General features: G+C 38.8%; 1 protein-coding gene across 1 annotated transcript in view; it reads left to right on the top strand.

The window, feature by feature from the left end:
* The window catches only part of ubac1 (UBA domain containing 1), a 63815-nt gene that overhangs the window by 34575 nt on the left and 14364 nt on the right, over positions 1–14876 (top strand). Inside the window, exons 7-8 of the mRNA XM_039763854.1 lie at positions 7665–7902; positions 8723–8809. Coding sequence (XP_039619788.1) covers positions 7665–7902; positions 8723–8809 — 325 coding nt within the window. The remainder of the gene's footprint in view (positions 1–7664; positions 7903–8722; positions 8810–14876) is intronic.

The raw sequence follows: 14876 nt of genomic DNA, 5'->3' as shown, positions 1-14876 counted from the left end.
CTGCCCATTTTAAACACACATGGTGCAAACTTAAGAGACTTTAGTAGACATTGTGACTGACATCTTAAAGAGATTCTGCAAATTAACAAAATTTTACAAAGTGTCATAATCAGTATGTATACAAGGTGATATGTATGGGCTCATCTCCTGCCACATATATTCTTTTTTTCTGTATACCACAAACACTGCTGCTTATTGTCTCCTGACTCCCTTCTTAAAACTTTCTTCCACCGCACCACTTCTCCTGTCACTCTTCTCCTAAGAGGCGTGTTAGACCCTTAAAGAACTGAAGCCCTTCACCCATTTCCATCATTTACAGCATTCATTCCACCTTTTCTGCTCCGCATAGTGCATCACAAGCTGCCTGCACATCACAGTATATTAACAAAACTTAATATAACCAAATTTAAAAAGAAAATTACAATGCAGAAGAACATTACCATTGGTGGTTTCCATTTTCGATACATTTTTCAATTTTGTCATTATCACACTTTATATCGTTCACTATTATTCTTCCTACTCCGTAAATTGAATCGATACTTGAAGCACTTTCGCCGTTTCGTAATTGTTTAATAATTTAAATTTTTTGTGACAATTCCAAGACCACATGTATATGTTTATCAGCCCTAAAAATGTACAGTAGAGTAATTATAACAAAGGAGAAAATCTACAAAATGCTATTAAAACTGAAGGTATATAACTGATACTGTGGTGCTGGGAAAAACACTACGCGCTAGTGCAAAGGAGAGTTGTTCCATTGTGCACAGTTCACAATGTACTGCACGGCTGTTGTAGTACAATAATAAGTAGGTGCTGGAACTCCAAAAATGGGCTGGACAAAATTATTGGCATCTTTTCAAAACTGTGGGTAAATCGTTTTATTTCAAGCATATGATGCTCGTTTGAACTCACCTGTGGCAAGAAACAGGTGCTGGCAATATAGCAATCATACCTGAAGCCAGTTAAAATGGAGAAAAGTTGACTCAACCTTTTTATGTGTCTTGAGTATGCCACACTAAGCATGGAGAACAGAAAGAAGAGCACAGAATTGTCTGAGGACTTGAGAACAAAAATTGTGGAAAAATATCAACAATCTCAAGGCTACAGGTTCATCTCCAGAGATCTTTATGTCCCTTTGTCCACTGTGCGCAACATAATCAAGAAGTTTACAACACATTGCACTGTAGCTAATCTCCCTGGACATGGACGGAAGAGAAAAATTTATAAAAGACTGCAATGAAGGATAGTCCGAATGGTGGATAAACGGCCCCAAACAACTTCAAAACATATTCAAGCTGTTCTGCAGACTCAGGGTGCAGCAGTGTCTGTTCGAACTATCCGTCGACATCTGAGCTAAATGAAACGTTATGGCAGTAGAGCCAGGAGGACCCCACTGCTGACACAGAAATATAAAAAAAGCCAGACTGGAGTTTGACAAAATGTACTTGAGGAAGCCAAAATCCTTCTGGGCAAATTTCTTGTGGACAGATGAGACCAAGGTAGAGCTTTTTGGCAAAGCTCATCATTCTACTGTTTATAGAAAATGGAATGAGGCCTATAAAGAAAAGAACACAGTACCTACAGTCAAACATGGAGGAGGTTCTAAGATGTTTTGGGGATGTTTTGCTGCCTCTGGCACTGGATGCCTTGACTGTGTGCAAGGCATCATGAAATCTGAAGATATTGGGGCACAATGTAGGGCCCAGTGTCAGAAATCTGGGTCTGCGTCAGAGGTCATGGGTGTTCCAGCAGGACAATGACCCCAAACATACCTCTTCAAATGGTTGAAGACAAAGCGCTGGAGAGTTCTGAAGTGGCCAGCAATGAGTCCGGATCTAAATCTGATTAAACACTTATGGAGAGATCTCAAAATTGCTGTTGGGAGAAGGCGCCCTTCAAATCTGAGAGACCTTGAGCAGTTTGCAAAAGAAGAGTGGTCGGAAATTCCAGTTGAGAGGTGTAACAAGCTTGTTGACGGTTATAGGAAGCGCTTGATTTCAGTTATTTTTTCCAAAGGGTGTGCAACCAAATATTATGTTGAGGGTACCAATAATTTTGTCCAGCCTGGTTTTTGAGTTTTGTGTGAAATGATGTCAGATTTGGGTTTTTTTTCTGTTTTTTTGTGTTGTTCCAATGCACATAAAGGAAATAAACATGTGTATACCAAAACATTTGTAATTGCAACAATTTCCTGGGAGATATATATAGATATATATATATATATATATATATTCTATCTATCTATCTATCTATCTATCTATCTATCTATCTATCTATCTATCTATCTATCTATTAAATAATATATAATATAATATATATAATATAATATATAAATTATATATATGTGTGTGTGTATGTATGTGTGTGTGTGTATGTATATATATAATATATATATATATATATATTGTAAACGCTGCCCCCAGCACAGACAGACGGACATCATTTTTCAAACCACACACTATTTATTATATACAGTATTTACAGTTCGTGCTCACGTGCACCCCCAGTGCCTTCTCGCACCGAATTCCCCAAAGTCCAGGCCCACAGTCCTTTGTGCCTTCCTGGCCGCCTCCAGTCCTTCCTTCCGCTCAGTCCACTTCCTCCCGACTTCCACCATCTGACTGGAGGGAGGCGGCCCCTTAAATAATGCCCCGGATGAGCCCCAGGTGCTTCCGCCATCTGTTCCTTGGCCACGCCCCAGCGTGGCGGAAGTGTCGGCTGCCTTCCTGGCAGCTCTCCGGGCGCCACATAAAGTCTTCCCAGGAAGTGCCGGGCTCCCGGGATAATTAGGCACTGGGGCGCCGCCTGGCGGTGGCCACGGGTCCCTGCAGGGCTGGGCTTCCATGCCCTGTACCCGAGGCCTCCTGCCTAACCAGGACGGACGCCCCCACTCCGTCTGGAGGAGGCACTTGCCCTCCTCTTGTCCTCCAAGGCGTCCCGGCCGGGCTCCAGCCCCAGCCACGGACCGCACGGGTAAACCGGCATCGGAGCGCCGCCTGGCGGTGACCACGGGCCCCTACAGGGCTGGGCTTCCATGCCCTTGACCCGTGGTCCCCAACAGAACCAGGGACGGACGCCCGCGGTGTGGAGGAGGCACAAGCCCTCCTCACGTCCTCCAAGGCGTCCCGGCCGGGCTCCAGCTCTGGCCGGCGACTGCATGGGATAAACCGGCATCGGGGCGCCGCCTGGCGGTAAGCACGGGCCCCTACAGGGTAGGGCTTCCATGCCCTCGACCCGTGGCTCCCAACAAAACCAGGGACGGACGCCTCGCGGTGTGGAGGAGGCACAAGCCCTCCTCTCGTCCTCCTAAGGCCGCCGGGGACACAATATATATATATATATATATATATATATATATATATATATATATATATATATATATATATATATATATATATATATACACATACATACAAACATACACACAGGTATATATATGTGTATATATATCTATGTGTCTATATGTGTGTGTATAGCTTTGGTCACTGAGTGCAAGGTAAAATAATAAAATATAGTCTAAGTTATTAAAATGTTAATGTTTTACTGTTTAAGAAGTACAGGTACATTGAGCCCTACTGGAGTGGTTGCATGTAAACTACATTTTAAAGACTGTGTAACACAACAGGTAAGTAGTACTAACAGCAGCTAAAATGTATATGGATCATCTCTCGGTAGTAGATCCCTTTTGAAAGGCGCTACACAACGGCTTTGGTATAGAAATTACATTTTCTATGTGAACGTTCAAATTTCTGCCTCTGGTAATGTGCCTTCCCGGCATTACCAGCAATTAAAAAAAATTTGTTTTGTGTCCTCTGCAGTGTTAAGAGAGAAAGGCTTTGGTTTGGGATAAAAGGAAAAAAGGTGTAAAGAAAGGAAAGTTGCCTTTTTCTTTTATATAGTATAAAGAGATGTGTTCGCTGACCTTATGATCGCCTTTTGGGGACAGTCGCGATGGGTCTTGTGTAGACTGGTGAGACGTCCCTGCCATTAATCGGCTGTGATGGCACTGTCAGTCCTCCACTCGTGTGCGTGTCTTCATAATCCGAGCTGACGACCTCATAATCGTATATACGTGCAAAAGAAAGTGTGAATCGCCTTAATATTAGTTTGCCGCGGTGTAGAAAAGGGGTCCTGCGTTTGCACTTGTCTGGGCTATAGCTCAGGGGGAGGAGGAAAAAAATTAAAAGTGCTCACTTTGACTTAAGGCAGAAGCGCAGTCAGCGTCTCAAATCCCGGCACAGCTGCTCGACTTTTGCTGGGCAGGAGACCCCAGTTTTTGCAGACACATTCACGATATCAAAAGTCTCAGCGCTCTTTGGAGGTCATTCATTCATATATATATATATATATATATATATATATATATATATATAGCAAAATACGCGGAGAAGTAGTGTGTTAAAGAAGTAATGAAAAGGATAAGGAAACATTTTAATAATAATGTAACATGATTGACATTGTCATGAGTGTTGCTGTCATATATATGCCTGCCTAAATAAGTCACCCTCTTGCTCTTACTTTTTTACCCTTCATTTAATCATGGCTAGTGGCGTAAAAATTATTAAATGGAAGGAGGATTACACTGAGTATGGCTTTACCAAAACAATTATTGATGGCGAATCGATTATTCATAAAGCTTGAATTGGTGATCTGTTTTTCTGTGTTAACCTCATATTTTTTCATACTTCTTCTCAAACCAAGGTGGTGCGAGGGTAAAATGAATAGGGATGTGCTGATCAAAGTAATCAGTGTACCAGGAAATCATGCATTGACAAAAGTTCCCCTTTGCTTGTAATGTAAAGTGTGATTAAATGCATTATTTTTTAACGCGTTATGGAGCACATGCATCGAAGCTTCTCACTTGTGCTAAGAAAAGGCAAGATTTTAAAAATAACGTAACACGATTGTCAATGTAACCTTTTGTAAGTAGTGCCTGAGGGATTCAGTGTGGAGAAACTCTAGAGACAGTGTGTGTATTAACATGTGGATTTTTCTGTGAGTATTTGGTGGCAGTCTGACGAAGTTGCTTCGAAAGACGGCGTTAGCTGCAGAGCTCAGCTCAGAGTGAAATGGGATGAATGGGAGGGGAGATGATGACGTGACTCCCCCACCCGCCTTAACTGTCAATCCCCCACAAACACAGTCTCGGAATTTGCATAAGCACACCCCTTCACCTACAATTTTAACTTAGTTACAAAGTGATCAAAACTCTCGTTTATATCCTGCATCCTCTCATTAAACTTGTATCCTGTATTACCCGTGGGCATGAGAAACGCCAGCAACAGACTGTCTATGAACTTAATTTAAAGTTTAGGTTTACACCTTGCTTTCTTTCCGAAGTAGCAGCACTCATGAATATGGTAGTATATGTCACTCGCTTGCTTCTTATTGTTTCGCTGCATTCTCAATTATATAATGCATGTTTTCTTCAGCGCTTTTTGGAGGTCTTCCTGGTTTTCTACGCACATGCGTTACATGCGTTGACAGTCAGTTCACGTGATTACGTGGGAGGCGTGATGATGTCACACGAAACTCCGCCCCCCACGGCTTTCGAGCTCAACTCCATTACAGTAAATGGAGAAAAATATCTTCCAGTTATGACCATTACGCGTAGAATTTCGAAATGAAACCTGCCCAACTTTTGTAAGTAAGCTGTAAGGAATGAGCCTGCCAATTTTTAGCCTTTTACCCACACGGGAACTTGGAGAATTAGTGATGAGTCAGTCAGTGAGTCAGTCAGTAGATATAGATATAGATATAAGCTGTGCTACCTGTCCAAGATAGGTTGAAATCTAAGTAAAATTAACATAGACCTCATGTTTTTATTTGATACATGGGTCATGGATTGTCCATTTGGTCTGGTATAATAATGCACGCTGTCATAAACAAGACAAAAAGAGCCACAAAAAGGTTTGGGGCAGCCACCCGTATATTGTTCCTGGCTGCAAAAATGTATATTAATAATGTACAGTTGTGAACAGCCTGGATTCCAAAACAGAACTGACTCGATAGCACAAAGATGCCGGCTTTAAAGGAGAGCAGAGGAAGTGACGTCATCAGTGGTACCAGAGCCGGAAGTAGCATCATTGGACCCGGGACTGGAAATGGCGCCATTGATGTTGGAACCGGAAGTGATGTCATTGGGGTCCAGGCAGGGTTTCCTGTAACTAGTCTGCAGAGAAGTGAGAGAAAACATTGGTACACTCTGCCACCCCCTGGTCTGGCATGGAATTACTCTCATTCAGGCCCTTTAGCTGCTTCCCATGTGCACGTGTGTGAAAACACTAAATCTCTTTCCCCTGCATTGACCTTTTTTTGTTTGGACAGAGAAGTTTTCTGCTTCATGTTGACACTGATCATCAAACTGACAACTGTTATAGTCGAAGTGTTTTGCATATAAAATGTGGCAGTGTTCCCTAATGCATTGGCCTGTCTTAGTGATTCTGGCTTGTTTATGTCAGGGCTTTGATTTCCTGGCGCATGCAGCGATACAACATTATTTTCAATTGTCCATTGCCCAACACATAAAGTTATTAGTCATTAGCATTACAGCTATAAACCTTGTTCACATGGCCCAATGGTTACAAGAAAGTCAGTACCAGGATTTGGCTATAATGTCAGGCGACAGAATAGGCCAATTAGAACAGTTTTTTTAAAAAAATTTAGACCATTTTTTGGTATTTTCATTATCATTTTTGATTTTTTGACTCCCCTTCTACATGCTTTTCCTGGTTTTTTTTTTTCTTGTTTTAACCATAGCAACAGGACTGACACACAGATACACAGACGCTTGTAATTTTATTAAGGGTGATGAATTCACTAGCTTTCTGCTTGTACTACATTGTATTACATTTGTTTTATTTTCTTACTGAAACACTTGGGAATAGTGTATGTTGGAAAAGGCACAATATAAAAATATTTTATTTGATTACAGTATTTGGATCATAAATTGCTTTTTACTGCAGGAAAAAAGTCTCAAAAGGGAGCACACATGCATTTGCAATACCAGAGTTCACTTAAAAAAAGTATTGAGAAGCATAAAATCCAAGGGAGGAGCTGTGTAAACGGTCATATTTTCATCTAAAAGATTTTATGTAAAAATGTTTTAATGCTTTGAAATGTATAATGTTTTAAAATTTACAAAAATCAATACATTTTTAGTTATGTTTTAGCACTTATCAGTTGTTTGTTGATACTTGCAATTTTGTGAAAGCTGTAGTGGAAATGTTTTAACAGAAAAAATAATGCATTTACGAATAACTTTGGTGTTATGTGGCTAAAAGTGTGGCTGAGAGTTGCAGTATGCAGTTGTTTTCTTCTGCCATGTTTAATAATTTGATTTAATGTGTTTTTATTTTAATGCATTAATAATGCACATTCATTTGATGGAAACATAGTTATGGAAAGATGAACAGCTGGATTTAGATAGGCATGGTAAGTTTTAAAACTCACTAATGTCTATATCAGTTGTGTTTGCAATGACACTTTTAACATATATATGATGCAAATGCAATGAAATACTAGTGACCAGTGGATTTTGTCTGCTACAGAAAATATTTATATTTATTGTTGAGTATTTAGTTCATGTTGTTATGGTCTGATGAAAAGTATGGTCAGACATCCTACTTCTTATAACTCAATTCCATGTTTTTGTTTTGTTACAGAATGTCAGTAACACAGGCTATGGAGTGGCTTATAGAACATGCTGAGGATCCAACAGCAGATACACCTCTTCCAGGTCAGGGTGCAGCTGGAGGAACAGCAGCTGCAGCACCATCATCTTCAACAGTATCCTCCTCAAGGGCAAATGCTGACACTAATGCAGAAGACTCCAAGCAAGATGAGCTCACAGATATCTTCAAAAGGATACGGAGGAAACGTGAATTCAGGCCTGATTCCAGAGTAGGTCTTTAATGGACATACGTTAACTCATCTGAATTGAGCCTTATCATTATTTAAGGTCCTGCAAACTATTTATCGTACAGAACGTTTTATATGTTTAACGTGTGTGTTAGAAGTACACTATTACAGTGTCTTAAATATTGTTTACTTACAACAGATTATAAATAAAAAAAAGATTAAAAATTGTAAAGGGCTGGGGTTCTAGGAGGATGAAAAACCCCGTTTGTTAAGGAGTTTGAGATGCCAGTGGAATGCTGTTTTTTTCTCCTCTAAATCAAAAAGACATCTTTGCTGTGTTAGGAGATCCTTTTCAAGGCTACACTGAAGGAGGGGACAGGTCTTGTTCAGATTTCCACATACAGGTCAGTTGTTGCTTGGCTGTGAGCAAAACTATCCACTATATTACAGCATGCTAAGTACATACTGGTGTAATGCAGCAAAGTTTTTGAGTTTGTTTAATTAATGTGTAAGGAAAAGGTTTTATGTTAAGTGCAAACAGTGTAAGAAGTAAAATGCAGGGATTTTAAGTACTTTTTTTACAAAATCCAGAAGCATTTTTAACTTAGTTTACAGTGTCACTTTACTTATGTAAAATATTTGTTACCACTTATTGAGTGGATTGTGGTTTGATGTTTATCATGAAATAGACTGTTCGAATTGGACAAAGCTGGTTGGCCTTTCTATGTAGCTTGATTAAGAAAATCATTCTTATAAACGTTTATTCTTAGTTCAAAATTGGAAACCAACTGTTTATATGAAATCCTATTTTTATCTTGTGCTTTTGAAATATGCATTTTTCTTGTATCCTTTATCTTTTTAGGCAGTGATTGCACTCATGGAGATGGGGTTTGATGAAAAAGAAGTGATTGATGCCTTACGTGTTAATAACAATCAGCAGGACGCAGCAGTAAGTCAGTATTTGGTTTGTGTATTACCATTTTGTTTGGTTAGGCAATACTGCTTGGAATAAAGCTGTTCTTTTATAAACCCAGCAGTTTTTAACCATTTTTCTTACATAGCCCTTGTTTGGTGTCTCTGTTGGTGGTATGTATCCCTTTAGGAGGGTAGGGCCTGCTTGGTGATTTTTTTAAATTTTTTTATTGTGTTGTGCCTTTGTCTTTTCATTACTGATCACTCAAGGATCTAGTGTTGATTTATTTGGTAGAGCTGCGTTTGTTTCCTTGGTACTTATTTAATAAGTCTACAGCATAGTTGTGCACATCCAGACATAGATGTCATGTAGCAGTGTTTAGATGTAAAAATGATAATAAATATTCATGCAGTGTTGTTCTCTGGCTTAGGATTGGAGTAGGGTTTTAATTCCTTCTCACTTTAGCCTGATTTGGCATAATTTTACCTTTTTACTGCCAGTTCAATTAAACCATCTTTCTGCCAACTTTTGACTTTTTTACACTTCAGATATTCTCCACTCACTGTAAATACTATACACAGTAGGTGTTTGTATTTGTGCTTTATTCAGTTTTCTTTATTCTTAACCCTCTTTTTAATGTTTTTGGACAATTAATCGATGAGGATGAGTTTCTTTGTATTTTGATGTGGGAATATTTTCAGGAATATACAAAACCTTGGCCGTTCTATGATTATTTCTGCTTTAGAGTATTGAGTGTTAGTAATAGCAATATTAAAAAAAAAATGGTAGTAAAGGTTTACAGTGGGGGAAATAAGTATTTGATCCCCTGCTGAATTTGTAAGCTTGCTCACTTACAAAGAAATTAAAAGTCTTTCATTTTTATGGTGCTATTATTTTAATGAAGAGAGACAGAATATCAACCAAAAATACAGAAAAAACACATTACATAAAAGTTATAAATTGAGTTGCATATCACTGAGTGAAATAAGTATTTGATCCCTTACAACCCAGCCAGAATTCTGGTTCTCACAGATTGGCGATTACAATGAATCAATCAGTCAATCAATTACATGTACTCCTGATCTCAACTCATGTGTATAAAGCACACCTGTCCACAGAATCAGTTTCTTCCATTCCAACCTCTCCACCACCATGGACAAGACCAAAAAACTATCAGAGGACGTCAGGGACAAGATTATAGACCTGCACAAGGCCAGAATGGACTACAAGACCATCAGCAAGAAGCTTGGTGAGAAGGTGAAAACTGTTGGTGCAATTATTCGGAAATGGAAGAAATATAAAATGACCATCTATCACCTTCGGTCTGGAGCTCCATGAAAAATCTTGCCTCATGGGGTGAGGATGATCGTGAGAAAGGTGAGGGATCAGCCCAAAACTACACAGGAGGAACATGTTAATGATCTTAAGGCAGTTGGAACCACTGTCACCAAGATCAGCATTGGTAAAACACTATGCTGTAATGGATTGAAATTTTGCAGTGCCCACAAGGTTCCCCTGCTCAAGAAGTCACATGTACAGGCCCAGATGTTTACTGGCAAACTTTAGATGGGTCTCTACATCCCACAATCATCCTCAGTACAACTTCATCTCTAGTCACCTGTAAAGGTGGATAAGAAGGATTTTCAAAGGGAGTTTATATGTTTCACTGTTTTATAAACGCAGATCCTCCTCCTCATACTGTTTAATGGTGATTCATTAACTATCACTGCAGTCAACTCCAGAAATATTGGCACCCTTCATGAAAAATTACAAAAATAAATATATAAAAGGAACAATGCAGTGAGTGAGATTTTGTGCTTAAAGAACTGGGTAAGCCTCTAGCTTTTATTGTCAGACTTTTAGAGCAAAATAAAGTTTTTCTTTAGTAACATAAATTTTCATACTAAGGCAGATTCCAAAAATATTGGCACCCCCAGGTATCAGTATTTGGTGGAGCCTCCCCTGGTGAGAATGACGGCCCTCAGCCTTTTTCTGTAGTGTTTTAACAACGCTGGAGAACACTTGTAGAGGGATCTTAGACCACTCTTCCATGCCAAACATTTCCAACTTATGGAGATTCTTGCGTTTTCTTTTGTGAACTGCTTTCTTCAATTGAGATGACAGATTTTCAATTGGGTTCAATCTGGAGACTGCGAGGGCCATTACAAAACCTTGATCCTGTGTTTCTACAACCAGTTCTTTGTTTATTTTGATGTGTGGTTCGGATCATTATCTTGTTGGAATACCCAGCCAGTTTCAGCCTTCTTGCAGAAGCAACCAGATCTTCGGCTAAAATATTCTAGTATTAAATGGAATTCATTATGCCTCTGACCTTATTAAGAGGCCCTGTACTACAGACCGCAAAACAGCCTCAAAGCATCAAAGAGCCACCACTATATATTACTGTGGGTATGAGATGCCCTGCTTTGTATGCAGTTCCTTTTTTTCGCCAAACAGCGTGATGGTGTCGTGGTCAAAAAGCTCAATGTTAGTCTCATTTGACCACAGCATATGATTCCAGTTGTATCTCCAATGTTGCTTGGCAAAGTTGACATGCTGGGATTTTTTCTTGGACTCAGGAGAGTCCTCTTTCATGCCACTCGTTCATAAAGCTTCTGGTCATGGAGGAGTTGTCTTACAGTTGGCTTTGAAACAGACAGTCACCAAGATTCAACTAAACTTTGCATCCTTCTCACTGTTTGTGCGAGTAATATGCAGATACGTCCCCATCCTGGCAAATTTTCTATAGGTCCATACTTTTCAAACTTATTTATAATGGCTTCGATTGTGCTTACTGATAATTTCAGTTGAATTCCTACTTTTATGTAGCCATTCCCCAATTTATGCAGTTTTATTAATGTTGCTGAATGACAAAAGGATTATACCTGTGTGTTACCTCATATCTATACCCCATTAAAACAGGAGATAACCATTAACAGTTAATAGACAACATCAAGAAACATTTTTTCTCAAAAGATACAAATTTATTTGGTCTTATTTATAGTATTCTTCAAGGGTGCTAACATACATTTTTAACAAGATAAATTATTTAGAAGATAAAACAACACTTTTGCTGGAATTGTTTTTATAAAAACAATTGTCAACAATTTCTCCAAACATTTCAGGAATATTAGAATCATTGTATGTATTATCTATGTTAATGTTTTTGTTCTATTTTTTGAGGGATGCCAATATTTCTGGTGTTGACTGTTAGTTGTGTTAGTTATGTTAGTTAGGTGTCCCCACTAAGAGCTTGTTCTTGAAAACACTTAATAGCTTTTTGCTTCAAGGAATATGTTGGCAGCTTGAAATGCCCACACACTCCAAATCATACTCCAGTCCCAGAAATGTCTTAGGAGCATTTCTTTCTTCTCCACTGTAGTTGTTTTATTTTTAGGTCTGAGGTTTATTTTAAGCCTCCCACATACTTCATTGAACATGAAACATGCACAGATCTACATGTAGGTGCAAAGCAGATGGTTGTTCTTTCCTTCTGTGTTTTTAAGTCTGCTGTTGCTACAGCTTGCACATGTGCATTTCTGTTGGAAGGAAATGTGATATTTTGTGTATGCTTGTGCATTTTTAAATTTGCAAAAAAAATTAAATGTTTCAGAGAAATAGTATTTCAGTAAAGACCATTTTTCAAATAAAAACTTGATTAAGCATGGACAACAAACAGGTGCTAATGACCATGGCATAAGATGTTGATTGAACCAAACTGATTAGCTGAAACAGAAATGGGTGTAGGAGGAATTGAATTGTGTGAATGACATCCATACTAGAAGGTAAGAGTGTGCCAGGTGTGACAGTTTAACATTATTCACCAAAACACCAAACTTAGGACCAGAGCGATGTAAGAAAATTCCTTCAGCAACTAAGATCAAAAGAAGCTCTGGCCCAGACAGCATCAATGGATGACTGCTTCACTCTTGTGCAGAGCAGCACTCTCCAATATTCCACTCTATACCCGAGATGTCTCTGGATTTGCAGCAAGTGACTTGACTCTGGAAACCAGCAAATGTTACTCAAATAGCAAAAAGTACATCCCCAAAAGTATTAAATGATTTCAACCAGGGGCCTCAACTTCTTATATCATGGAATCCTTTGAGAAGTTGATTAAGAGAATGCTACTAAAACAAAACCTGTATCTATCTCTGGACCTATACCAGTTTGCATCCAGAGCAAAAAGGGGAGTGGAGGATACCACAGCAACACTTATGTATGAGCACTTGGAAGAACCAGAACCCCATGCAAAACTATTCTTTATTGATTATTCGTCTGCTTTAAATACAATCCAGGCTCATGTTTTAGTTTGCAAACTGATTGATACATTCTGTTTTACAGCTAAATAATTCTGAGACCAAGGAAATTGCTGTAGAGTTTAGGTGTTACCCTCCTACCACTCTATCAGCAATAATAAAAGAGGAGACTTTGAACATTATGGAGCAATACATACAGTACTTAAATCTAGGGACAATCATTAATAATGGGCTAACCTTTGATCTTAACAAAAAAAATTTGCAAAGGGGGGTTAGAAATTATTATTCTTTCTTAGAACACGTTTTCAAGTGGGCAGAACTATAATGCCACTTTTTAATTAGCCTTTTATTGAATCTATTATCACATTTTTATGTTGGTTTGGCAACCTTAGCATTAAAAATGTAAATTATCCAAAAAACATTATAAAAATTAGCAGTAACATTGGTTTGCAACTGACTGTTGACATTTAGCTGTATTACAAGCAAGATAGAATGAAGGTCAGCTTGATTTTGTCAGATAGTAGCCATCCTCTTTTTCTTTTTTTTCTTTTGTTTCTTCTAAATTTCAGTTGCTGCCATCAGGCTGCTTGATTTCCAAGGCTAAAAATCAACAGATTTAAGGACTTTTTTCCAAGAGCTATAAGCATTTTGAATTCTGTCAGTTGTAGGAATCCTGCTGAATTCTGACTTCTTACTATTGTGTACTGTTAAAGGTAATTACTCTTATTTGTCAAAGTATTGTGTGTTTGTGCTGATGATATCACTGGTTGTCAGATATGATGACTTGGCTTATATCTGTGTAAGGGCCTGTTGACATTTCACGCTCAGAATATGTATGCACACGTATCATGGCTGCTATGCGTTTCCAGTGTTGATTTGATGCGTCCTCTGAGCACGTCCTCAGAAATGAATGCGACACATGCGCAAGTTGCAGTACCAGCAAAAAAGCGGAGGGCACATCGTGTTCAAGTTGGAACGTGACTTCATAGTCTTTGTTTACTATCAACATGTGTCAGCAAGCCTCTTTGCAAATCCTACAGGATCAATGTGTGTGCTTCGATGATTGATGAATGGTTCGATATGGTGAAGCAAAAATCATCAAACTTAAGTGCTGACATACAAATGTATTTGTGGTACTTTTTTTTTATCTATTTCTCACAATACAAGCGGTGCAAAATAGTCATCGTAATGACACAATACATTTTAAAGTTCTCACATACCATCTTCTGTGCCATCTTTTTTTTTTTTTAAGCACCTTCGCTAGAGCATCAGAATGTACAGAAGCATACTTGAGCCACAGAAAAAAAATTAAGGACACAGTGAAGAAAAAAGGACTATTTTGTGATTAAAGTGGAAATTTCAACTTTAATCTTATAGTTTATTTTGTCATTAAAGTAGAACGTCATAAATGTCATCAGAACACATTAAATTTGTGGTATTCCAGTTCTCTGCATATTTAGAATCCTTAGATTTATACTTGATTTCAATTTCATGGTGAAGTGTGTACATTTTACAGATAAATTGTTAACTTCATTTAAATAATGAACACTGTTTACACATGTGGGGCCAGCACGAATGTGGAGCAGTAGTGCTGCTGCTTTCCAGGGAGTCATGTCCCTGGTGTTCCCTGCCTAGAGTTTGCATGTTTTCCTGGTGGGTTTCCACAGTGTGCTCTGGTTTCCTACCAAGGACATGCAGGTTTGGAGATTTGATGATGCTAAAATGACGCTAGGATATGTATGTGCTTGTATTCACCTTGCTATGAGTTCATGCCCCATCCAGGGGTTGTTTCTGCCTTTACATTCGATGCTAGCTAGAATGGGTGCATTCCAGGATTGATGAAT

This window comes from Polypterus senegalus, chromosome 9 (assembly GCF_016835505.1).
Source record: "Polypterus senegalus isolate Bchr_013 chromosome 9, ASM1683550v1, whole genome shotgun sequence".
NCBI lineage: Eukaryota > Metazoa > Chordata > Cladistia > Polypteriformes > Polypteridae > Polypterus > Polypterus senegalus.
Note: the sequence above shows the minus strand (reverse complement) of the source record. Positions and strands in the feature narration are given on the sequence as shown.